We start from the raw sequence: 26,725 nt of genomic DNA on the forward strand, positions 1-26,725 counted from the left end.
TTCTGCAGCACATCCAAGTGGAGCCTGACATTTATTAAATAACTTCAAATGTTGGTGCCAGGGAGTTTGGGGTTGTTGCAGTGCAGTTGTCAGCTCTGCTCCCCTAAGCAATCCCAAAAGGGCTGCACTGCTTGGTCAGCAAGTTCCACCTTTTCACCAACTTCCCTTCATTTACATGGACAAACACATCAAATCCCACACACAGCACGTCTTCCAAAGCAACAAAATAAAGTCTCAGACCAACAAAACCAGTCAGGTACAAATCCAATTTTAATTGTCAAGCTCACTTCTAGCTCCTACATTCAACGCAAGGATCAAAAACTACAAGTTTGAGAGTAGAATTTTATTCTATCTCCAGTTTCTGATCATTTTGGCAGCTGTCAAAGGGCAACTTCCAAAATCCACTCGTTTCAGAAGCTTTTCCCTACCTTGCAATGCCAGGTGAAGCCCACAGACTCTCCCAACAGCTCTTGACACCTTTCAGACTCAGTTCTTTGGCAACAGTTACACAGAGCATTGTGCGTATATAAAGAGCTTATAATAAAACTTCTTTTACATTCTAATTGTCTTAAACCTTCACAGAAGTATTAAAGTGCTCAATCAACTCTGAACAAACCCTCCTTCCCTAGTCAGCTACTTCCTGGAAACGCCTGCACTTAAGTCAGCAAAACCAGAAGCAAACAAGAAGAGAAAAGGCATGGAAAAAATTAAAATAAATCCTCTGCAGGATCATAAAAACCCCTCCTGAGACAAGAGGCCTCGAGTCTCACATCTCCCTTCCACCCAAATATTGAGACATAGGTTCAAATGTTCAATCAGTCCAAGCCAGCACAGCTTTTTTTTTCCCCCCCCTCAAGCTGTGCTGATTTCCCATCAGTTGATTCTTTGGCCCCTGACTTCTGTAAGAACAAAAACCCTGCAGAACAGAATCCTACTGATGCTACAAAGAAAGCACAAACACTCAAGTCACACCTCTGAAGGAAAAGAAAAGATACAAACAAGAGTTGTGGTTGAAATTTAACCCTCCCTGCTGCCTGGATTTTCAATTCTCTCTGCACCATTTGACACTATCTGAAATTGATAATTTAAAAAGGTTTTAAATGGGGACATTTTAAAAAGGTTTTAAATGGGGTCATTTTTGGTTCTTCTAAGTGGGGAAATGGAAGGTGCATCTCAAAATTATTTCATCTGGTAAAACCTGCAGGCCAGTCCACCCCACTATGGGAAATCCCACCCAGAGCTTCAAAGAGGACCAAAGCCACACTCCCTTGGGCACATCCTGTCCTTCCTCCAGCCACAGCACCCAAAATTCCCTCAAACCACCCCCCAAGGAGAGTTTTTCCTGTGGAGACACCAGGAATTCACCCACGGGTCACGTGTGTGTTACAGCTTCACTCAGCCAGAGGATGACACCTCTGATTGCAGCTTTGCTTCAATCTTTTGACATCTGTGGGAAAAACATGTTATTTCAGCCTCAGCAGCCTCTGCACTGCCTGGGCCTGAACTGCTGCCTCTCACCTGCCCTTCTGCTGTCGACTGAAGATCAGACAGAGCTGTGCCACCTCTGAGATCCTGCCTGCCCCCGCTCCTGCACGCAGCCCTTGCTAACAGCTCTGAGTGACCCTGCCACAGAAATGACTCAAAAGCCAGGGAATCTTGGGGAAAATGGTCAGAAACCACGTTTGGGTTTGTACCTGCTCTTGTCAGACGTGCAGGAGCCGCCTCTGAGGCTGCTGAGAGCCAAATTCCCTGCTCTGATGCACTGGGGTGGTCACCCTGACCCTGAGAATTCTCACACCATCCTGGTGCCACATGAAAGTCGTGGTTTTGCTGTCTGTGACATTGTTTTGCTTGCTAAGCTGAGGGGTTTCCCCTAAAATTCCCCCGGGGATATAAAATCATGGATATAGGAACTCTCACTGCTCTCCTCCAGAGTCTCAATACAAAGGGTTTCGTAAGAAAATGCAAAAATTAGTTCTGCACACGTGTTTGAGAGCCGTGGGCAGCTCCACGAAGATTAAATACCTTCTGATCTTTAGTGCAAATACACCAAATCTGCAGTGGCTTGAGCCTGGTTCAGCATCAGCACAGGAGCTTTGCACCCAAAGCCTTCCTCCCTCATGGCTGGGTTGGTCTCCCTCACCATGCTGGGGTGGGAGGAAAAATCTCTGCATCATTTACTGGGCAAGCAACTGGTGAGACACACTTCTCTGTGCTGATAAATTCATATTTTACATTCTTCTTCCCTCATTTCTACTCTTTTGAAAGTTCATCACCGAGGTCCACAATTTTCTGAACATTTTTAGCTGTGACCTGTGATGTGCCAAGCACTGAACTAAAGGGCAGCTTTGTTTCACAGTACTCCAAATAAGAAAACTGACCATAGTACAAGCAAAATTAAATAAACTGAAATATAAAAGACAGCAGAAGTTAAGATTCATCCAGAAATATAATATAACATCTGGGAGGGGCAGGGGGAGGGAAACTGGAAATCAGCTACGCAACAGAAACAATGAAATGACCAACAAATATTGATTAGGTGAAAAGAGGAAAACTTTCATTGCATTCTGTACATCAAAATTAAATGAAAAATTCACATGGTGGAGCCTCGAGACAGAATGATGAAGGTCTCAAGCCACAGGAAGGAGAAAGCAAAGAAAACACCTTGAAGAAAGCAACACATGAACAGAACCAGTAACTGAGCAGCTTCCAAAGGAATAAAAGTGACCATATCTCAAAATGAGAAAAAGCAGCACTGAAGCAGAGAGAACAAGTATATGGTCAGGACATGGTGGGTAACACTGAGTGCACAAAACACTTTGTGAATTTGGAAAGAACCAGGCCTATTTGTATATCTATGCAAAATATATACACAACTCCATATGTATATATGTACACATAGGCACTACTGTACATATGTATATATGCAACCTCTACACAACTGCCCTCTGCGTGCAAGCAAAAAATGCTGCAGTTGTGCAAAAACCTACAATTCTGTGTTTGATTACCCAGGAGAAATGGGAGAGAGATCCAAACTAATGCCCAAACAGCTCAAACCCAGCAGGGGTTTCACCCACAGGGCCATTCCAGCCCAGCCTCTGAATGTTCCCAGCTCATTTGCTGGGATTAAAAATTCATCCAAAGCTGTGGGTTGTAGCAGTACACATTGCAAGTGCTTCCAAACCCATGAATGTGAGAAAACAGCCACCATCTCTGCTGCCATCAGTGGTTTAGCACAGGGCCATCCCACCCAGAACACCAATTTGGGAACACTGGATGCACAGGGAATTGGAATTTCAAAGGCCAGGCCAGGGCTGTCATTCTATAAAACAAGGGTCTGTTCTTAGTGTTAGGGAAGAAAAGGATGTGGTGCATTAAAAAATCCCCCCCACCCTCAAACAAGGGAACACAGGCCAACTCTGGATGCTCCAACCGTGCGGCCAGGCTGATCTTTGGGGTTGGTGTGCTTAGGGGGTGTGGAAAGAAGCATTTTCCATAAAGCTCCTTGGCCTGACAGCTCCAGAGAGCAGCGTCCTCTCAGTCCAAGGCTCCCTTGGTCTGGCACAGGCCCCGTGGAGCTGTGACAGGAGTGCATTGCCAACGTCAGAGCACGAAGAAAGTGGTGAAAGGAAGCTGCAGGGATGGTCCCAGGCCTTGGCTGGCCCCCAGGGCTGTCCCTGCTGCTCTGCAGGCTGGGGACACTCAGTACTCTGCATCCATGGCATCCAGGTACTTGGCCTCGATGATCTTGGGGAGCAGGTTGTACCTAGGGCAGAGCAGACACAGCGGTCAGTCCTTGTTTGGGCAGCATTTTTCTCTTTGTCCTAAAGCTCCTGGGCGAGATTGGCTGTGACATTCACACACTGAGGGGGACACAAAGCGGGGGACAGCAAAACCTCACAAAAGCAAACACAGCTTTTATTTATATGAACAGCAATGCCCGACTCCCTCTGCAAGAGCCTCCTCCCTCCTTCCAGCTGGAAAGAGAACATCCTCATCCTCATCCTCACTGGAGGAAGTCACTTTCCCAGAGCTCTGTCACCACCAAGTCCTCAGGGTGACAAAAATAAAGAGGTGAAAAGCCATGACTCCAAACAAGACCATCCTGACCTGGTGTCTGGCTTCTCCATGTGGAGATGCATGGACAAACACATTTAAAACAAATTACTTTAAAAATTTTTATAAGCTTACTTTAAGAAGTAGTTTACTATAAAAAATTGTAATTAAAAAATTACTTACTATAATTTTTTTTAATTTGATTTTTTGCAAGAATATCCTCACGTTAATATATTTCGGTTAGAAAGGTACTGTAAAGTTGCTCTTGTAAATCTTGTAAATAAATAAAACTATTCACATATATACAAAAATTTTAAATAAAAACCCAAATAATATATTTACATAAATAAATAGTATTATATCTGTCATTTTAAAAATAAGAACTAACACTACTTTTAAACTACTGTCACACATTAAAATAAAATTTAAATTTATTTTAAGAAGTGTTTAAAATAATATTTTAAACTAATTAAATATTTTGTAAATAAAACTGTTTGTATTTTATTATTATTATTATTTATTTTATTATTATTAAGGGTATTATTTTATTTTATTATTATTATAGGGTATTATTTTATTTTATTATTATTATAAGGAATTATTTTATTTTGCTATAGGGTATTTTATAAATAAAATACCCTATATACCCTATTATATTTTATTTTATAAATAAAATACCCTATAATAAAATACAAACTACAACTCAACAACAACAAAAAAAAGAAAAAAAAACCAACCCAAATGCACATTTATCTGGCATTTTCCCTTGTTTAACAAGGAAGTGACTCTTCAGCTGTTAAAATAACTGATAAAGCACCAAAAAATCAGTTTCAGATTTCAACAGCTGTACAAGTGATCCCAAACATCACTTATTAATGAGAAATACCAGGATCTCCTTAAATAGACCTATCATAGAATAAAATGCTTGAGAGCCCAGATAAGAGACAACTTGGAGAGAAGATTCTTCTGTGGGCAACCAAAAACTCATCATCCCAAAGTTCTGAATTTAGGCCAGGAACTGGGAATAGCCAAAGAGATCAAGTTTTCTTCAGTCAGGCTGTTTTCCACCGCAGTCATGGATTTCAGTGGCTTCTCAGAATCTGTCTGAGACCACACCAGTGATCCCCCACTAATGACAACACAAATCCTGTTTCTCCAGCTGTTGGATGGATGGAAATGTGGCTTTGGGACATGGCTGAGTTCTGGATGGGACACCAAGCCATGCCTTGTTTGATCCTTGAATTTGTCCCCTGGCTACTGTCCCATCTCCTCTTTTTCCCTTCACTTCTTTAAAAAAATAAATTGGAGAAAATATATTAAATTTCTTCAAGTGCCTCATCTATTTAGAATGCCAAATCTTTGGGAAAAAGTCATTAACTACAGAGCTCATGGATCATGGTGCTGCCTTCTTGGCTGGAGGCCACACAAACTACATGAAGGCAAAAGAAATCAGAGGAAGCAAAGCCAAGGGCAAATTTCCATGCTGTGCCAGGCAGCATCTTCCCCTTGGCAGCAGGGCTGATTATCCAGCTGCTGGGAAAAAACTGCCCTGGAAAAAGAAATGAGTTAGCAACACAGAGGGTATAAAGTGACAGCATCTTATTTACTGAAAAGAAGATAGATTTGCATATTAGTATTGAGCTCTGAGTACAAAATCAGATTTTTTGACTGCATTCTCTCCAAACTAATTGAGTTTTTCATACCATGTCCAATGCCTGAATTTGGCTGAGTGTGCCCCACGTTTTCTGTTCTGCACTGAGCTGCAATTCCTACAGGAGCCACTCATCCAGCTCTGGGATATTTACCAGCACTTACCCAGGCACCCCAAGTGCCACCAGTGTGAAGGGCAGGTGAGGCATTACCACCAGAGGAACAATAATTTCTGTGTTTTCCAAGCCTGTTTATCTTTAAAATCCAGCCCGAATGGCTCTGACATGATCCTCTTGAAAGCCATGGTGGCTCTAACATTCGCTTTTGCTTCAGAAAGGACTGGACCCATCTTTATCAGCCAAGGAAAACACCACAGCAGGTGGTGCAGATCAGCAAATTGGCAGCCCTGGACTTTGCAAAATCTCTGGGACTGCAAGCTCAAAGTCAAGCAGATATCACTGGTACCATGCTGGCCTAAAAATAATCAAGTGGACTGGAAACTTGATCTGTTCCTTCCAAGATCTTTTTATGGCCTCTCATTATATCCAAAGGACTGAGAGCATGAATGATTTAACTGGAGAATGATGGGCAGTAGCTGCTAATGAACCCCAAGGAAGAAATTAGTTAAATTTCTTAATGATTCTATCTCAATTCTCTCTCTCTCTGTAGGATATTGTGTGGTCCTCCCAGCTTTAAATATATATTTTCAGTTTAAATGTGGCCAGTTTCACCCAACTGATCATTGACAGGGGCATCCAGCAGTGCAGGAGGTCTGGGAGGTCACCACAGCACTAAGTAAGAGATAAGGATTCCTCTTAGGAAAAGTTTCCAGCTCTGCTGGAAAATCAAATTGCAAAGTGATAAGGAACGTTATCAAATACCACCTAGAGGTCTGGACTATGGCTTCTCTGGAAGATCAGGCATCTCAGAGGAACTAAAAAGGAGAGGTTCAGTCTCCTGGGAAGCTGGAGGAAGAGCACCTGCCAGCCCAGAACTCTGCACAACTCCCAGCAGCAGTGAAATCCTGATTTCTCCTCAGGTCTGAGCAGGTGGTAAAAAGCCCCTTGTTATTACCCACTTCCAGGAGCTGCTTAGGCTGGAAAATGCAGAAAACCCTCCTGAACCACTCCCACTTCATGCAATAGCTGGGATTGGAAGGGACCTCTGGAGATCACCCAGCCCAATCCCCCAGGAGCAGGTGACACAGGAATGTGTCCAGGTGGGTTTGGAATGTCTCCAGAGAGGGAGACTCCAGGGCTGCTCCCACCCTCAACATAAACAAGTTCTTCCTCATATTGTGGTGGAACTTCTTGTGTTTTAGTTTGTGTCTTTTAGTCCTTGTCTTATCACTGGGCATCATTGGAAAGAGTCTGGCACCATCCTGGAGGTATTTATATGGATTGGTGAGATCCCCTCTCACTCTTCTCTCCAGACTAAACAAGTCCAGCTCCCAATTTCTCCTCTCCTCAGACTTCCAGCAACCCAAGCCTGAAAACACAAGACATGGGAGACAGGGAAAAAAATACAACCAAGCTTCCTACCTGATGGGGATCATCCCTATCATGATGAGGGGGAAGATCATCTTCATGTAAGGCAGGGGTGACATTCCAAAGCCACAGAGGATGAGGAGCTGCAGGACCTGCAGGCCTGTGAAGTAGTGGATCTTCCTCTGGGGAACTCTGCGGATGTAATGGGTTGGAGGATAAGCAGTCTGGGAAGAGAAAAGCCACATGTTAGACATGCAGGGACCTGGATTTGGGACAGCAGAATGGAACTTTGGGACACCAGGGTTGGAGGGAAGTCATCAATTTATACAATGCATGAATCACCATCAGGGTCCTTAAAAGGTTCAGCTGCTGAACATGGGATTTGTAGGGTTAATTCCTAAATTCCAGTGCCTGAAACCACAGCATTGGCAGCAAGACCCAGAGGATGAGTGGGCACTGAGAGCCTGCAGAGACACCCCTCAGGGAACATCTGGAGTGCAATGAAACACCTTGGGAAGGGCAGTAGTGAGATTCCCTGAGGAGGACTGGGATTGCCAGGGCTCCAGAGCCAGAGGTGGGAAGGAGAGCAGATGCATCCAGGTGTTGTTCCTGTCCATGGCTCCTCCCCCTGACACCCAGCTCCTCATAACTTCATAGCCTTGCAAGGCTCCAGGCTTGCCCCTGGAGCTCCCATCTCTTGGCTGAACTCCTCTAGGGCTTCAGGAGATGAGGGAAATGTGTTAAGGGCTGTGCTCACACTGCAGGGATTTTCTCAGCTCCTATAAGCCACCCATTTTTGAGAAATAGGGGGGAAAAAATGACATTAATAGGCTAAATATGGTGGTTTCTTTTGACAGTTCCTTGCTCATGTCTGAGCACTCAGGCTTTGACTCACTGTCTATACATCAATGAAGAGGATGAGCGACTGTCTGCTGGCACCAACACAGCCTCAGTGGCTTTTAGATCGTGCCATGACTCATTAAAAGGTTTCCACAAAAGGGAGTTTTCCATATTTGAGAATACTTTTTAATTTTGCATGCCAAAACCTGGAAAATTCCACACATAATTCCTACTGAAACCAGAAGTAATAAGTCACATATATCAGTAGCTGTTCAAAAATTGACATGACATGACAAATGCAATCTTTACCCAAATTTCACAGTTTTGACCTCTGGGATGTAATAATGGAGATCAAGACAGATTAGCAGAGATGTAGAGCCAAATGCTGGGCTTATTAAGCCCTTGATCCTTGTTATATAAGAGAAGGTGAGCTGGAGACTGCTCCAGGTACCACCTACACTCCCAAACAACACATTTTTAGCACCTGTAACAGAGACAGGTTTAAAAAAACATCTTCCAGGTTTGTTTTCAGCCCACATCACAGAGGTTTCAATAACACAAGTAATTTCATTTTGAGTTTAAAATCCCATCTTGCTGTATTTTACACAAAATGAAAGTATAAAACAGCACCAAGAAAATACCTGCCTGAAGCTTTGATGGGGAAATCAAATATCATAATTTCTTGATGTTGTGCTTATTATATTTTATATTATTATTTTTTTAAATGCATGTACACTGCAGATGACAACTGTGATATTCACATTTTCTGGAAAAATCCCTTCACCCAGGATTTCTCTCCTGGGAAGTTGAAAAGCCTCAGAGAAAAAGAAAAACAATAATTCTCTGATTTGCTTCTCCTTGTTGTGTTTTGTTCTTTTGGAATGTGTTTGGAGATTGTTTACCCACAGGTGATTTCTGCTGTGAGTTGTTTTCACTCTTTGGCCAATCAGGGCCAAACTGTGGACTCTAGAAAGAGAGTCACAAGTTTTCATTATTATCTTTTTAGCCTTTTTTAAGTATCCTTTCTGTATTCTTTAGTATAGTATAGTTTAGTATTTTTTAATATAATACAGTATCATAAAATAATCAATTATCTTTTTAAGCCGTTTGTAAGTATCCTGTCTGTATTCTTTAGTATAGTATAGTATTTTTAAATATAATATAGTATCATAAAATAATCAATTATTATCTTTTTAGCCTTTTTTAAGTATCCTTTCTGTATTCTTTAGTATAGTATAGTTTAGTATTTTTTAATATAATATAGTATCACAAAACAATCAATTATTATCTTTTTAAACCTTTTGTAAATATCTTTTCTGTATTCTTTAGAATAGTATAGTTTAGTATTTTTAATATAGTATCATAAAATAATCAATTATTATATTTTTAGCCTTTTGTAAGTATCCTGTCTGTATTCTTTAGTATAGTATAGTATTTTTTAATATAATATAGTATCATAAAATAATAAATTATTATATTTTTAAGCCTTTTGTAAGTATCATTTCTGTATTCTTAAGAATAGTATAGTTGAGTATTTTTTAATATAATATAGTATCATAAAATAATCAATTATAATATTTTGAGGCTTTTGTAAGTATCCTTTCTGTATTCTTTAGTATAGTATAGTTTAGTAATTTTTAATATAATATAGTATCATAAAATAATAAATTATTATCTTTTTAAGGCTTTTGTAAGTATCCTTTCTGTATTCTTTAGTATAGTATAGTTTAGTAATTTTTAATATAATATAGTATCATAAAATAATAAATTATTATCTTTTTAGCCTTTTGTAAGTATCCTTTCTGTATAGTGCAGTTTAGTATTTTTTATTATAATATAGTATCATAAAATAATAAATTATTATAATTTTATCCTTTTGTAAGTATCCTTTCTGTATTCTTTAGTACAGTATAGTTTAGTATTTTTTAAAATAATGTAGTTAAATTAGCCTTCTAAGAACATGGAGTCAGATTCATCATTCCTTCCTTCATCTGGGGAAAACCCAAACACAATACACAACAGCACAGGGGGGGTTTAAAACTCCCCCCAAAACCCCTCATTAAAAAATAAACACCTCACAAAAAAAAATCCCACACTGAGATTTTGAACAGCTGGGTTGCAAACAGCTCCAGGTACCTGTTCCTTGAGCAGCAGAGCCACCCTCTCAAAGAGCTGGTTGCCATCGATGGAGGTGAGGGCGATGTAGAGGAAGAGGCCGAAGAGCACCGGCTTTGGGATCCACTGCAGGGGGAACGGGAGCAGCAGCAGCGACAGCCCCACCAGGAAATTGGCCATCAGACTTGTCAGCCGCGTCTCCTTCACACTCACAATCCTGGCAGCAAGAAAAGAGGGGTTAGGAGATGGGAGAACACCCCAAGATCTGTTTTTATCCCAGTGGTTGCTCCATGGAGCACACGTGCCACCAGGGAAAGGGAAACTCATCGCCACCACTGAAATCAGCACTTCTGGCCCCGTGCTGACATTGAGGAGGCAGAGCCTGGCTGGAGCCAGGCCAGGCACTTAATCCACAGCTCAAACAGAGCAGCTGGAAAAGTGCCAAATTCCCCTTCTGTAAAGCTCTACAGATCCTATCCTGAACTAAATTGCCCTCAAAACTGATTCTGTTTAGCACAATGCAGAAAAGAAAAAAAAAAATAAACAGCCAAGAATCCTCTTTCTGGTCTTTCCTTCCCTTGCTTTACCCTGGGCACATGCAACTGGCTTCTCTCCCAAAGAAAACTCATTGACTTCTCCAGGATATAAGGAACGTCTTGGAGGGGAAAAAAAAAACAAACAAAAAACCAAACAGCAAGTCAGCAGTCTCCTCCTGAGAGCGAGTCAGCATTTCTGATGGATTTGAGGATCTCCCTGTTTACATGGAAGGGAGTGCTGAGAGCACCACACAGGGATTCTATCCTGCTGTGGGCAACTGCCTATTACCATGCTAAACATGTCATTAATTAATGCAAATTTTCCAGAGCTGACAGGCCACAAATTGAGCTTTTTTTGAGAGGAAGACTGACAGGAAAGCAGGCAGCAGCTTTAGCAACCTGCTTGAGGGGAGGCTGCTGTGTTTTCTGTGCACTTCAGCTAAACCTGTGAGCATCTCCTCCCAGTCTGAAAAAATCACCAGAAACAATAGGAGGAAAGGAAACCCACATCTGTCAAGACTACTTACAAGGAAAGAAAAAGAGGATTCCTATTTTTTTTTCTTTTTAGAAGATAAATCCAACAATACAGTGGATCAGACAGTGAATAAATCCCCCTGTTATGAGGGAAAATTTTTGTCCATAGGCTGTTTTGGTGTCATTTAGTGACCTCATTCCCTGGATGAGACCCCTCAAATTCTGAATTAACCCTATACACAAATTTCTCTGAGGATTAACACCAAAGATCTATCAGAACACACTTCTCTCCTTTGCACATGCACTGCTGGGATTTCTTAATCATTCTGTTCTGAAGAAGACTGAATTATTGCAATATTAAGTTGAAGAGTTTTGCTCAGAAGTAAGGTCAGGTTGAATCTGAAATCTGTTTATACCTTCAAGGAACAAAAGGGGATGAAGGAGCCTTCCACACCTGTATTTGGACAGGGAGGGAAGGGGTGACAGCCCAAAGCTTGCTCTGAGGATTTGGACAACAAGGCAGAATTAACACCAGCAGTCACGAGACCTAAAGAACAACAGGTACCACAAACAGCACACAAAATCCTGATGACAACACTGGAATTCTTCTGTGAGTAGTGGGGCAGGTCCTACAAACAATCCAGGATTACCAGGACAGGATGCACAGAGGTGTTAACCTTTAAGTAACCTTCCAACAGGTTTAAATCCCAGCTTTTCTCCTTCCAAGCAGATTTTGTTGGATCCTCTTGCAAGTCTCTCACATCCAAGAGGTCCCTGTCAGTGCCTAGAGAGGCTGAGGGAGAGCAGAGTGCTCCATTCTTGCCAGCTCTGGTGGAACTGGGACATCACCTAAACGGACAGAGTTTGGCATCTTTCCCACTGCCTCCAGGTCTGGATCACTACATAACTGCTGGAGATTAACAAAACCAAGCAGCTTCAAGTGCAACTGTCCCAGAGTCATTCCAGTCTGGCCACTCCAGAGCTGCCAGAAGCACCACAAGCCTCCGTGGTGGCTCAGAGCAGCAGGAGTTTAAGGATGCACTGATTTAACCCCATCCAGGTACACAAGAGTTCCTCCAGCACCAGGTCAGCCACAGAGGAAGAATTTCTGCTGTTTCACACAGAGATCTCTCCTCCTGCTGGGGAGGCTCCTGCCCTGCAAGCACACGCAAGTCTGCAAGGGAAGTCATGCAAGTGGAAGAGCTCAGGAACAAAAGGAGCTACAAAATCACATTTCCATCAGATGCAAGGCTGCAAGAACAAGCTCAGAGCGGCAGCCCTTAGGTAAGAGATTTCTGAAGTTCATGGAATTTTCTGCAGCCATCTCTTAGGGATGCAGCAATCACAGCACTGTGTTTGATCACAGGCAAGATGTACTGCAATTGCTGCCAGCCCCTGCTAATGCCACTTATTAGTTTGGAATATTTTATCAGAACATAGCTAAAATTGCTCATAATTGGCCAAACATGGTATTTGTAAAACTGATGTTCCCAGCTTTAGATTGGTCTTCTGCTAATTCCAGCACCTCATTTCCAGAGTAAGAACATCACAGTCACATTAAATCAACAGAGGAATCCTTGATTTCCATGTGTTCAGAATCTGGTTTGGCCCTTGAGGAAACAGCTCCAGAAAGTCTGTACTGTGATAGAAATAAAGTAATTAATGGAGATTAAAGAGCATAATCCAGGCTCATTTCCCCCAAATCCTCTAAATATGGCTAGCATGGGATTAGCCATTCCTGAACTTCTCCAAGTAAGCAACAAGAGCCTGTTTGCAGATTGCCACAGGAAACTGAAATCGTTTCTCTACAGGGGAGAAGAAAATTTTGCTTTCAGTGTGACAGATCTTTATCCTTGTTTATATCATCATCCTGTGGGAGCTTTGATTTTGAGTGCAGGGAAGGAGCCTGCCAAGGGAGACAGAGTTGATTTTCTAATTGAGCTTCATTTCTTTTTCAGCAGAGCTGGCTAAGAGGGAAAAAAAAAAAAAGGAAAGAAAAAGATGACTGCATTGCTTGGAGCCTCCTGTTCCAGCCCCAGTGCTTTGCAGAGAACAAAAAGCTTAGGTCTCAAAGGGAGTTCAAAGCACCAGGAAACCCTCATTCCCTTTTTCAGTCCCAATATCCAGTTCCCAGCACCAATTTGCCTCCAGCAGAGCAGAGCTGTGCCATGAGGAAACATCCTCAGGGAGATAGACAGCCCTCAGCCATTCCAGGATAATCCCTGGAGCTGTATCTTGGACAGAGTGGCCAAAAAGGCCTCTCTGGTGCTTTTTTTTGGCGTGAAGGAGGAGAGGAGAGGTGCAGGAATTAGTCCTTAGTTCAGGCAGGGGACTTGACTTGGTCAAAGCAAAGACAGAATACAGAACCATGACAGTGGAAAAACAGGAAAAAGAGGCATTTGGGTATTCAAAGTGACAACAGGAGACACAGGAGGGAGGTTTGGCACATGGGTTTCAAAATGTGAGTTTTGCATCTCTCAAAGAAACAGAAAGTGCAGGTATCCCAGAGCACATCACGGACATGAGGAGCAAGGGCAAGGATTAAAACTCTACAGAACTCCAATTTCAAAGTTGATTTTTTTCTTTAAATAGGGTTTAGCATTTATTCAAGAGAGATACAACTGTGGAAACAACCAATAGCAACATATCCTAATGGGAACACAAACCCAAGGGACTGATCTCCCAGGAAAAGATCTGTAGAAGAGTTACAGGGTGCAGCAGAACTCAGCAATTTCCAGATGTGGAAGGTGAAATTTGTCCATCCCTGACCCAAAAATCAGCTGTGCCTGGCTGGGCTGGGCCATTTGGCACCAAAACAAGCATGAAGGCAAGACTGAGATTAAGACAGACCTACTCCATCCCCCAAAATCAATGATCACTTAGCCTCACTTTTGATAAGTGGCAATGCAGAAAATGGAAACCAAGGCAGGATAATTAAAACTAATGGTATGTGAGTGGAAATTACCACTCCCGTGGTAAAAGCACTCAACTGCAACAGATTGAGATCAAACAGGCCAGATCTGCTCCAGAGCAGAGATTGTTTCATGAGAAAAAGGTTTTTAATTTTTTTTAATAGGTCTGTGATAAGAATGTGTTGCTCAACTCAGAGCAGCAGAAGAGTTGGTCTTAAATGGAAACCCATGACCCAGCCATGGCTTCACACTTGTTTTTGTTTAAAACCCAGAGAATTTAAGCATCTCCTTCCCAAAATGTGGTGGGAGATGTTATGGGAGCTCTGAAATAATGGTGCATTTTTTCTCCCCTTCGTAATAACCACCAGACAGGTTTCAGGCAGTGAATCAGCTTTGGATTCTTTCTGGGGAAAGCATCCGGAGAGATCCGGCCAAAGCATCTCCTCAGCTTTCCACAAGGCTGAAACTGCAAATGGCCTTGGCTGACTTTTCCAGAGCAGAATTTGCAATGGAGTGGGTGGGATCCCTGTAGGATGCTGCCACTGTCCAGAGCATGAATTTGAGTGCTTGAGTGAAGGGGATGAAGCCAAATCAAGGCTCATTGGGTGCATATTTCCATCACTTTCCTATCTGGAATACAACATCCAACACCCCAACCACGCAAACCCACCGTTCCCAAAGGATTGGGATGGCAACAAAAATGAATCCAAAGAGCTCAAAACTGAATCCAAAGAGCTCTACTTACGTCTCATAGATGTGTCCACTCTCCACTCTCTCCTCCACGTAGGCCAGGGCCCGGACGTGCATGGGGGAATGCGGGAAGGCCGCGTGGATCCAGGGCAGGCCGAAAACCGAGAGCCCCGTGTTGATCAGTGCCACCAGCAGCAGGTCCCAGTGATAGGCTGTGCCCTTCACCAACCTGCAATGAGCAGTGGGGGACAGCAGTTACACCTGGTTACACCTGGTGCAAACCCTACTGGCTGTCTTTGTTGAACACTCAACAAAGATACACACCGAGATTTCACACCTCTGGATTTACCGTGCGCACGGTGTGAACACTAAAGGAGTGAAATGTGATGGTTTGCTCCCCTAAGTTGCTGTCATCTGGACAGAACAATGCTGAGCAGAAAGGCAGCCCATGAAGTAATAGCCCATGAAAATTTCAGTGTTTTTCTCCTACATTTATTGCAGAGTCTATACAAAATCCATGCATGTGTTTGCTCACAGAGTCCACATAAAATCCTGAGCATTTGTTGTCAAAGTACTGACACTGAAGTCTCTTGTTTGTAAGAACAAGAAACTGATCTGTCTCCTTCCCCACGAGCAGAACACGTGCTTGGTATGCTGCAGTAATCCCCTAATTATGTAATTGCTACTGCATGATAAGAAAATGGGACAGGAATTCATTAAACTTCAGCTCCTCCTTGGTAGTCACAGCATTGTGGAATGGATCACAGAACGGTTTGGGTTGGAAGGAACCTTAAAGATCATCCAGTTCCATCCCCCTGCCATGGGAAGGGACACCTTCCACTATCCCAGGTTACTCCAAACCCCATCCTACCTGTCCTTGGACACTTCTAGGGGGGACAGCCACAGCTTCTCTGGGCAACACATTCCAAAAGGTTGGTAGCCAACCAAGGAAATTTGCCCCTAAGTTCACCAAATGCTGCAGAGTCTCCCTGGTTTGTTTTTTAGGGGATGGGGGAATCTGACAGCCTTCACTGAGAAGTAAGAGCACACTCACTTTGCCAGGACTGTGCAGAAAAGCAGCACCAAGACTGAACTCACACTGACTTCAATAATTTTTTCCAAGGTCTGTCCCTTTCCTGAATACTCCTATCTTGTAGGAGATATTATGAGTAAAGAGAGATATAATACTGAGATATTACGAGTAAAGTTTAGAAAAAAAGCTGGAGAAGGATTCAGCTCTCAGAGTTTAAACCCTCACTGGAAGGTCTCAGGCTGAATCTCTGCCACTGGAGCACTTAACATCCTCACACAATGTAAGGGATCAGCTGAATTCTCTGTGGGCACCACCAGCTGGAAAGGGAATATCATTTAGATGCCAATGCCACCCAAACAAGCTGCAAAGAACACCTCTGCACAGACTTGGAGCCATCCATGATACTCCTGGACATGAGGCACATGGAGCTGGTAGAGCTGACCCAGCCCATGAAGATCAAAGCCATTGTTTGGGCAGCAGAAATGTGGGGTGGGGCTTGTTTTGGGACAAAAGCCTGGTCCCACAGGGAGTGTCCCCTTCCACTGACTGAGGAGGCTGTGGGGTGAGTGGGTCAGGTAGGTGTCTGCCCTGCAATGCCTCTGGAAGGTGCTGGCAGGAAGGGTGGGATTGCAAACGCATTTCCTGCGTTGGAAACACAGCCCCTGCTCACGTGCTGCTTTCTCTGAGCAAAGGCACCTTCAGCACCCTCAGGGTCATTGTTTGTTGTCCTCCCCATTCTTTTCAGAAGGCTTTAAGGACATTAACCTGTTGGAATGAATCCAGAGGAGGCCACCGAGATTATCAGAGGGATGGAGCACCTCTGCTCTGTGAGGAAAGGCTGAGAGAATTGGGATTGTTCAATCTGGAGGTGACCTAATTGCAGCCTTCCAGGACAAGGGGGAATGGACTCAAACAGACAAAGAGTAGATTTAGATGAGATATTAGAAAATAATCCTTCCCTGTGTGGGTGGCACAGATTGCCCAGAGAAGCTGTGGCTGCCCCTGGATCCCTGGAAGTGTCCAAGGTCAGGCTGGATGGGAGTTGGAGCAACCTGGGATAGTGCAAAGTGTCTGTGTTGGCACCACAAACAGATGGTGTCGAGTCTTAGTTTTTACATCTCTAAAAATCCCTGCCCCAACACCTGACCAGCTCAGCTCTGTACCCAGATGCTCTGAAAAGCACTTTAAAAAACTCCAAAGAGTATTTTACATTCCTTAAAGACACTCTAGTGGAAAATACCAAAAGTGTAGAAGAAATTCATCTTAGCCAAGAGATGACCCACTTACATACAGATTTATGCAACACTTAAAGGGATATAATAGAGATAAGAGGTGGTCAAAGGAAACTAAATTAGTGTAGCTGAATTTGAGCTTGTCTCCTCTCTCCTAATACTGTGTCACTCCAGCTACAACATGGAGAATGCTAATGGATATTATGCAAGGAGAGAACCCTCCCACGCATCACATTAGCAAAAAATCCTCAGAGACGTGGTAGTTCCCCTGGAAAAAAAGTCATCCACATTCATTCTTGACATCACATCTGATTGCAGTTGGCACAAAAACATCAGAGGGAATATTTTAATAGTGCAATATCTCAAGTTTGCACACAAGTGAGACTTATCAGACATTGGACATATTGTTTTATTGCACTTCCACCTTTTTTGCAGATGGAATTTACCAGCTCCAAACACTCCTGATGCTCAGCTGCAGCACATTGTGCTACAGCATTTATGTAGGTCATTGACTTCTCATTTTCAACAAATTCTCTGTACTGCAAGAGCAGTGCAAGTGTCCACATGTGTCAGACACTCCCTAAAATATGTTGAGGTGCATCCAAAGACCTCAAACTGTACAAAACATCCACTTCACATTCACCACACCACCTCTTGTCTCCCAAACTCTTCCTAAAAAATGCCTTGAGAGTTTTAGAGGACAAACAATGGTGTTGGGCAGAGAGTAAAGAAGAAATGGGTTGAGGTGATGAGATTGTGGAGGATTTGTGGTTCTGGCTCATTGCCACAACATCAGGCTTTGGGGATGGTGAGGAGTTAAGAAGCAGAGTTACCTCCACCTGTGACAACAGAAATTCTTAAAAACACACCCTGAATACATTTCTGGTGTTCAGACAAGCTTTGGGCTAGCAGTGGTGGTGCAGACCCAGGGACATCCCTCCACAGAGGTGTTACCTGTTCTCTGGGGCGTTGGTGAGCGACGCGACGATGTTCTGCTCGATGAAGAAGAGCATGGAGAGGAGAAATCCCAGCCCCATGGCACTCATGACCGACCCAATGGACAGGGACTGCACAGGGGCCAGCACAAACAAGCTGTCAGAGGCGTTGTAGTTAAATTTGGACACTGCAAAGAGGAGGGGAAGGATGTTAGGAGGCACCTTCTTGTCCAACCATCAATGTTTTACCCACACCACGAAGTGCTGGGAAGCGAGCAGGAAAGCAGGAGTGATGCTCTGGCATGTGGGAGCCTGGAGGCCATGGAAGATGGGTCCATCTGGCTGGTTTGGTTTATTTTTCTCCTCCATCCACTTACAACTTGGCTGCCATCCTGATAGGACAGACCACTGCTAGTCCTAGCGAGGCATTACAGATATTGGAGCAAAACAAAAGAGGGAAACTTGTTTTCCACAGATGCAACATGTTTTTAGATGAGGAAGCCTTATTTCTAACCAGCACCATAATGCTCAGCTCATCAACCCACAGAGGCATTTGAGAACTTCCTCATCTCCAACAAGCTGTGCAAGGCATTTTAGTATAAAATCTAAATCAAAACTGCTGCTATTGGAAGCAATCCATGGCTGGGGATAAATCACACATGGCCACACATCATTTTGCAATCCAACTGGATGGAATGGCCATCACAACAAAGAAAAAGCCATTTCTTATTTGTTTCCATACATTTCCTCACATCACCCGCTCACGTCACTGCAGGACAATGCAATTCCTGTCCCCATTATCACTTCCTGATATGGAAAAGTTGATCTATTTGGCCAATGAATGGTGGCTCATTTTTAGATTTCCTTGTGTAACTTAGAGCTGCCCAGATGCTCTGCACCATTTCACCTAAATTAGGAAAACAAACTGGAGACAAAGAGGACAAACTGGGATGACCAACTCCATGTTGATATGACTGGCAACAACCCTTCCTGCCTGCTGATTACTCTGCCCTTTGTTCTTTGCCAGAGATTGTTCATCTCCCTTTTTATGACACATACCTCAAACTCATTGAAAAGACACATCTGGATAATTTTTCTTGCCCCAGACTCAATCAGGGTTTTGAATGATATAAATCTAACAGTGAGGAAATCTGAGCTCTTGGTGGGAGGTACACAAAGAATTTGTGAAATTATATGGAAGAACTTTATTAGCAAAACCCTTCTAGGATTTCACTTCTTGCTTTCATAAACCTCAGAATTCCAGAGAACAAAATAAGAACTTACTTTCAATTTCATTGAAGATAAAGGAACCCACAATAGAGAAGGTCAGGACTGAAATGGGTAAGGCACAGTCGGACAGAATTTCACGTACCCTCGCGTGCAAATATGGGCTGCAAAAGAGACAAGAAATTCCCATCAGCACCCCACTGTCAGGACAATCACTCAATCCTGACAACATTTAATGTTTAAAAGTGAAAATTCAGTCTCATCTTGCAATGCTAAAGAGATACTTGGAGTGATGAATTAGTCTTTTACTCAGCCCTAAATCTTCTGGAACCTTTGAAGGTTGATGAGTGCAGAAGCAAAACACAAAGAAACAAGAAAATAAGATGCAAGCTAGAAAAAAAAAAGGCCTTCAAGCACCAATTTGTGTCTCATTTGCACTTTACTTTAATTGATTCCTGCATCTCAAATGAAGAGTTTTAAGAGCAATAGGAGCAAACCCCAAATTAGAGCCGATGTTTGACTCCCGGGAGCACACTGAAAGTACATTCCCAGTAGACCTTCCTGCACCATCAGGAATTTTTGCCCCGCAAAATGGTTCAATCCCTGTTTGGAGGGAGATACAGGGATCCCAAGTGGGAACCCAAAGCTTTTTTACAAAGTCACTTGTGAGGCCAAACCAAAGACAGAAGGACATCATCCACTGAGTGAACATTTTGTTCTACTGGGAATATTTTCCAGGTGGCCCTGGCAAGTTCATCTCTGTCTTTGGCTTCCACCTGATATTCCTGGGTTGCAAAATTGGTGAGGCCACACCTTGAGTGCTGTGTCCAGTTCTGGCCCCTCAGTTTAGGAAGGATGTTGAGATACTTGAGCATGTCCCAAGGAGAGCAACAAGGCTGGTGAGGGGCTGGGAACACAAACCCTGTGAGGAACAATTGAGAGAGCTGGGGGTGTCCAGCCTGGAGATAAGGAGGCTCAGAGGTGAGCTTATAACTCTCTACAACTCCCTGAAAGGTGGCTGTGGTCAGGTGGGGTTGATTTCTTTCTCCAGGCAGCACTGACAGAACCAGAGACACAGCCTCAAGCTGCACCAAGGGAAATACAGGTTGGATATTAGAAAGAAGTTTTTCACAGAAAGAGTGATAAAGTTCTGGAATGGCTGCCGGGGGAGGTAGTGGAGTCGCCTTCCCTGGATGTGTTTAAATAAAACCTGAATTTGGCACTCAGTGCCAGGGTTTAGTTGAGGTGTTGGGGCTGGGTTGGACTGGATGATCTTGAAGGTCTTTTCCAACCTGGTCATTCTGTTAATGACTCCCTCAGAGAGAACATGAAACAGTCAGCAGCCTGAGCTCTGAACAACTCACCTTTTCTTGAACTGATAGAGGGTGTGGCCGAGCCAGAGAGTTCCCAACATCAGCATGAGGCTGAGGACAGCGGTCTCGCGCCCGTAGTGGTGCCCATCCTGAGTGCACGTCTGGTTCTCGCTCACTGAGGAGTTCATCAAGAAGCTGCTGTTGATGCCAAGGCCTGGGATAGCATCAGCCCCTGCTTTTCCACCTCCTGTCTGGTCATTGCGGTAATATGTCTTAAAAACTGCACAAACAACCAACAGGCAAGCGTTAGGAGAAGACAATCAAAGCAAGTTAAATAAAGTGGGTTTCTTGCTTGATCACGAAGTATTAACGTTATGCCTCACCAGCTCTGCCTCTCAAGCCTGCAGAAAGAAATCAGAGCTGTTGCTCTTAGGAAGCCAGTGCTTCACAAATTGATTTTTTCACTTACTTTAACAGGTAAGAGTTAGATTAATTTATAAAGCAACACTGTAAGGACTTGCAGTGCTAATTATGTGGTTTTGTTCCCAACACTGGAAGCACTGCTGTTAGATACACATATAAATATTTCTATCTAGACACCTGCTTTCAGTAGCCTGGCAAACAAATTCCATCAGGATTCTCTGGAAACACTAAGAGCAGCCAGGTTGCACAGATCCTTAAGTGGATTACAGAGTGTACACTAATTACTTTTCTTCCAAGGCTAGTCCAGATTTCAGAGGTAAGTGTTGACATGCAAAACCTGGCAGAACATTTAAATTTACAATGCAAATTAGAGTTACAGGCCTGAAGTAAACCTGCACAAGCAAAACACCCAGTAAAGCCTCTGGAACTGTCCATAAATGTTTTAGATCAGCTCAAAGGCATTTATATAAGGAATGGACAGCTGTAAAGACCCTCTTGCTCTTGAGCATTTACTGTGTTCCCATTTCTATGTCACTGGCTGGCTTCAAGTGTAAAAATATGTTTTTGGGATCATTTCACCACTTTGGGGAAAAACAGCCTGAAGGAGCAAGTAAAAGCAGAAGATGGGAATTGGGCTTTGCAGCCTCAGTGTTCCCACAATATCTGCTCCAATGGCAACATGCAGCATCCACACTTCCCTATACCCATGGGAAATACAGGAGCATGGAAACCACCACACCAGAGCTTTGCAGTCCCACTATCTTTCTTCATTTTGGTCAAAATATCCCTTCAAACTTTGCATAGAGAACTTCAGGGCAAGACCATCCTCTCTAGGCAAAACCACAACCACCTGAAGCTTAGGTTAAAATGCACTTCCTAACATTTCCCTCACTCTCAAATAATAATCCAGGTTCTGAAAGCACCAAACATTTCAACTTTTCCATCTGCAGTGGCCACAGGGAAAGCAGTGTAGACAAACTAATTCTGAATGTTTGAGAGGGAACTTTGAATGTTCTTGTGCAGCCCAACAAATATTTGCAACCACCTGGACTGAAGCCCAGGTTGTGTTACTGCTGCTTTGGAGCTCACCCCAGTGTAAAATGCCCCAAGTTCAACAAAGAAGCCATTTGAAAAGCAGTAATGATCTTTCCTGCACCATCTCTGGAAGGATTTAAAGGTGCTTTAAAAGGAGTCTGGGCATTCCACAAGTGGATGAGGCCAGCATAGCACATAGGCCACAAGAGACAAGACTGCCTCTCATTCAAGACATCTGTACATAAATTTAAACATCACAGAAGGTTTACAGCTCAAAATGTAACCTCTCAAACTGCACCAAGAGCAGCCAGGAGTGAGGAGATCCCCTTAAAGCTCCAGAAAGGTTCCCCCAGTGAGGAACAATCCCATCCTGACCCTGCTCCAGAAAGGTTCCCCATTGCGTGCTATGGAAGAGGCTCTGCCCTCCTTCATTTCCTCCCTCTGTGCTCCAGCTGCCTCAGCCCTGGCAGGACACACACACACACCTGCTCTGAAAACAGGTAAAAAAAAATCCTGGGCCCCAGGGCACTGCCATGACCCAGAGCCTGGCACAGAATGGCTCGTTAGAAGATTTGCACTTTCCGGCTCTGAACGCCAAAGGATGCTTTTGTCCTGACAAAAATGATTCTGGCAGCATTTCCTGGGAATTCACAGCTGGCCAGGGAGAAAAGCCTGCCCACCCTGAGTGCTACTGAGTCCCAGAGATGCATCAGAGAAACCAGCAGCACAAACAACCCAGGAACTACAGAGAATGTATTTGCGTTCCTCTGGATTAAGATTTGGACTGGAATGAGTAACAAACAAGTGATTTTGTTTTGGGTCTTGTAGATTTTCTCAAGCTCCCACAGATGGCTATAATGCAATAGTATATTTAGGGCTGGGATATATTGCAATAATATATTTGGGGCTGATCTTTGGTGCTCAGCTTGACTACATCACTCCATGTTCCATCTCTGCGGCTGCAATTCCATGTATATGCACCAACTCAGGCAGGACTGCTCCAGTCCCTCCTGGACAGAGGAAAAAAACCTTGCTTTACTCTTGTATTTTAATTCAAGCAACAAGAACACGCCAAGACAGAGAGTGGAGGCCTTCATCACATACCACCTTGCTGGGAAGGATTTGATTCCTGAACATTTCTGGTTTGTTTTCGCACCAGAGCTCAGTGAACCTCGCTGCCATCATCCAGAGAGAGCAGCAGAGCCAGGGGTGCCCTGGCTGAAGCCAAGCCCTTCTCCAGCCTCCAACAACATGAGCTGGCTTTGTTTTCCTCTGCCTGCTCACCACCATTTCCTGCTCAGTGCAGATGTCAAGATCAAACAAACACAGCCTCGGTGACCGGGCCAGGCAGTGAAAACAAAGTGTCACCGGACCGTGTGGCTTTGGCTCCCGTCCCCTCCTTTCCTGCATGTGTACCTTGCACAGAATCAAGGCTATGAACAGGCTGGGAAAACATCTGGGAAGAGGTGGCATTGTCCCCTGGCACTCAAAAAGCCAAGGCACTAACAGGACACATTTAAACAGCATCGAAAAAATATCAGCTTTCACTTCCTACTGAACTGCTCAACCAAAATTTTGAGTGGGAGGAGGAGGAGGTGGCAGCAGTGAACCATCACCTCCTCAAAAACAGACAGGGAAGAACAAAGGTGAGCCTGTGGCTATGAGTTGACTGGTGGTATGTTTATAAATATGGGCTCTAAGAGGGTTAAGGATAAAGTCTGTGCCTGTCAGCACCAGTGCCCTCCTGCGTCTGGAAACAGCTTTGGACCCACCTGTGGAGCCCTGAACGCTCCCAGATGCAGCTGAAGCCAACATGAGCTGGCAAAGGAGTGTTGGTGTGACTTTATCACCATCATTTCTGCAAATTCATCCTTTCACAAGCACAAAGAACATTCAACTGGTTCACTAATCACACATAAAATCACAGAATGTGCTGGGTTGGAAGGGATCTTTAAGATCATCTTGTTCCATCCCCTGCCATGGGCAGGGACACCTTCCACTGTCCCAGGGTGCTCCAAGTCCCATCCAACCTGGCCTGGGACACTTCCAGGGATCCAGAGGCAACCACAGATGCTCTGGGAACCTGTGCCAGGGCCTCACCACCCTCACAGGGAAGAATTTCTCCCTAATATCCAATCTAAACCTGGTTTCTGTCAGTAAGGCCACTGCCCCTTGTCTTACAGCATCTTCTCCTGTTCCCACTACAATACTCCACGGATTTTCTTGCACATTCCTGAAAGTCTGGCAGACAAGAGCAGTGGATGCTTCCTGCACTTTTAACCTCTGCTATGGGAGATCAGCTCTGGGCTACAGAAACTTTGTGAATATTTGCTAATTTTTACAGGGCAGCTGAATTTTCTGTTGAGGACCACCTGGAGACTGTCCCATGCCTCCAGGACAGGGCACTGACAGCACACACTCAGCAAAGCTCACAGAGTCAACAATTATCCCATAAAATCTCTGCCTCACCAAGCTCCAAGCAGGATATTTAAAAGATGCAGGTGTTCTACAGAGAAAAAAACACCCTCTGATTGCACAATCAAAGCACACAAGGCAATTAAGGATTCCCAGTCAAGCGAGAAAGTTTCTCACTTCAAATTGCTCTGCAGTGTCAAATCTCTTGGAAAGCATTCCCTTGCAAGCCTGAGTGTCTTAAAAACAAGGAGTGTGCTTGGGTGTATCCTGAAGGATTTCAAAGATAGCTCAAATTTTGGGATGTTGGACAACAGGTCATAAAAATCAAGGAATTGTCCAGCTCCTCACTGGGATGAACAGAAATGCTGCCACTCACAAGGTATTTCTGCTACCATGATTCACCTTCTCAAATACCTCCTGCCAATCCCCATGGGGAGGGAGAGAAGTTTCAGAGGAATCTATTAAACCTCAAGGCTCTCCATGGAGATGTAGAATTTAACCCAGAAATGGGAAAACCAAGTGGCTTGAAAGGGCAGAGGAGATTCAGGAAGGTGCTGGAGGCACTGCAGTCCTTGTACTGCCATTAGAGAAGGGTCTCAGAGCTCAGGGAAAACCAAGAAATCCCAACCCATCTTTCAACTCCCCTCCACAGAGTCTGAATAATGTGTCAAGGAATAAGGACTCCATACACTGCATTCAAATTGGACTTTTTTGTTTTTTTTTCAAAACCAAACTGGAATCAGGAGGAAGCACTCACATCAATAACATAATGGTTTCTCCATTTGGTGGAAGTTTAGAAACCAATTCTGTCTCAACCAACAGAAATCAGAGCTGCTAAAAATTCTGCACACCCAGGTAAATTGCTGACAAAGGGCTGCTTCTATCTCACACACCGATTTTCTTTTTTCCCCTGAAGACTTTGAACACAGAACAAGCAAACATCACACATTTTTGCAGCCTTGTGCTTGCCTTTGACAAGGCAGCAAAGCAGAGATCTGCTCTGAAAAACTCTGTTGCAAGACTTACCTTTAATAATGCCTTTGATGGCATCAAGCACAAATGTGATGGATATAAAAAGTGCAATTATTTCTTCTGTTGACCTGTGGAAAAAGCCCAGGAATTAATAGAGCTGCATTCAACTCTGCTCAAAGAAAAATCCGCATATTCATCAATTTACATGAAAATACACCAATCTGAGTTAGGCTCCAACTTAGAAACAAAACCCAGTAAATCAGAGAACTTCTTTCAAGCTGGAACAATAAGCCAAAATGATACTTTCCTCCTCTCACAAAATACATTTTGCAGCAAGTTCATAATTAAGGAGCTTGTGGAATGTGTAATTTTTCCATTTGAAGAATAATCTGATCAAAATATGACTTCTTGAAAATAGCTACCTTTTAAAGAGCTTCATCAGGAGGCTGACATTAAAGAGGGAGTAGATCACAAGGAAAAAGCTGTTCCAGAGTCCAATCCAGGCATAGAAAGCATTGAAATCCAAGTTGTAGTCATCACAGATTCCTTGGATGACTGCAAAAGTGAAGCATTCATGTGTCACAATCAACTCCTGTCACTGCCACCCAGTGATCCCCATCTGCTCCAGGCCACAAAGAACCAATTTCAACACTTTACCCCAATGCATTTATTACAGATACCACTAAATCCATATTCCTGCACTTCCACTGGATCAACACAAACTGATCTCCCCTTCCACCAGGATAAATGGGGAGAGACACCTGGAAAAATATTCCCCCCCATACTGCTCAAAGCATTTTTCCTGGAGATTGAGGCCACAAAAGCAACTGAAATTTGCTCTCAGTGACATTTTGGGATGCTGTTGAGCAAGGGGTGTCACAGCTGCTCTTTGCAGCCCCATCCTCTGGTTATCCCCACAGATAACTGAGCTTGTTCCTTTGGCTGATCTTTGGTTCATTGAGATCAGCTTGCAGTACCTGGAAAGCTGCTGATGATACTTTAAAACATTGATTAGAAAAATTCAAAACTCAACAGACCCAAAAAACTTTGTTTCAAGCTGGTTAAACGCAGCCACATGAGAAAATCATTACTTAAACAGATTTTCTCACTGAAGCTGAAGAAATGCTTCTTTTCATTTATTTTTTTCTCTGCAAAATGATTTCTTCAGAAAAACAATTTGAACTAAACCAGGTCTCGATGATCCCTGTGGGTCCCTTCCAACTTAGGATATTCTGATGGTGATGGAAAGGGGAGGAATTTGATTCAGGTTTTGAATTTCAGAACATCCTGAGCTGGAAGGGACCCCATCGGATTATCCATCCAACTCCTGGCCCCACACAGGACATCCCAACAATCCCATGATGTACCTTAGAGCCTTAT

At 43.6% G+C, this 26,725-nt stretch overlaps 1 protein-coding gene across 7 annotated transcripts in view; it reads right to left on the reverse strand.

Annotated features, from left to right (window-relative positions):
* Window positions 1-252: 252 nt before the first annotated feature.
* The window catches only part of SLC4A11 (solute carrier family 4 member 11), a 105,050-nt gene continuing 78,577 nt past the window's right edge, over window positions 253-26,725 (reverse strand). For all 7 annotated transcript variants that reach the window (XM_064712035.1, XM_064712034.1, XM_064712032.1 and 4 more), the window contains 9 exons: window positions 25,768-25,900; window positions 25,400-25,473; window positions 20,552-20,780; window positions 19,245-19,351; window positions 17,980-18,148; window positions 14,816-14,989; window positions 10,170-10,365; window positions 7,248-7,417; window positions 253-3,766 (listed from right to left, as the gene is read on the reverse strand). In XM_064712035.1, coding sequence (XP_064568105.1) covers window positions 3,703-3,766; window positions 7,248-7,417; window positions 10,170-10,365; window positions 14,816-14,989; window positions 17,980-18,148; window positions 19,245-19,351; window positions 20,552-20,780; window positions 25,400-25,473; window positions 25,768-25,900 — 1,316 coding nt within the window. In that variant the 3' untranslated portion in view covers window positions 253-3,702. The remainder of the gene's footprint in view (window positions 3,767-7,247; window positions 7,418-10,169; window positions 10,366-14,815; window positions 14,990-17,979; window positions 18,149-19,244; window positions 19,352-20,551; window positions 20,781-25,399; window positions 25,474-25,767; window positions 25,901-26,725) is intronic.

The sequence above is a fragment of the Zonotrichia leucophrys genome, chromosome 4 (genome assembly GCF_028769735.1).
Source record: "Zonotrichia leucophrys gambelii isolate GWCS_2022_RI chromosome 4, RI_Zleu_2.0, whole genome shotgun sequence".
Classification (NCBI taxonomy): domain Eukaryota; kingdom Metazoa; phylum Chordata; class Aves; order Passeriformes; family Passerellidae; genus Zonotrichia; species Zonotrichia leucophrys.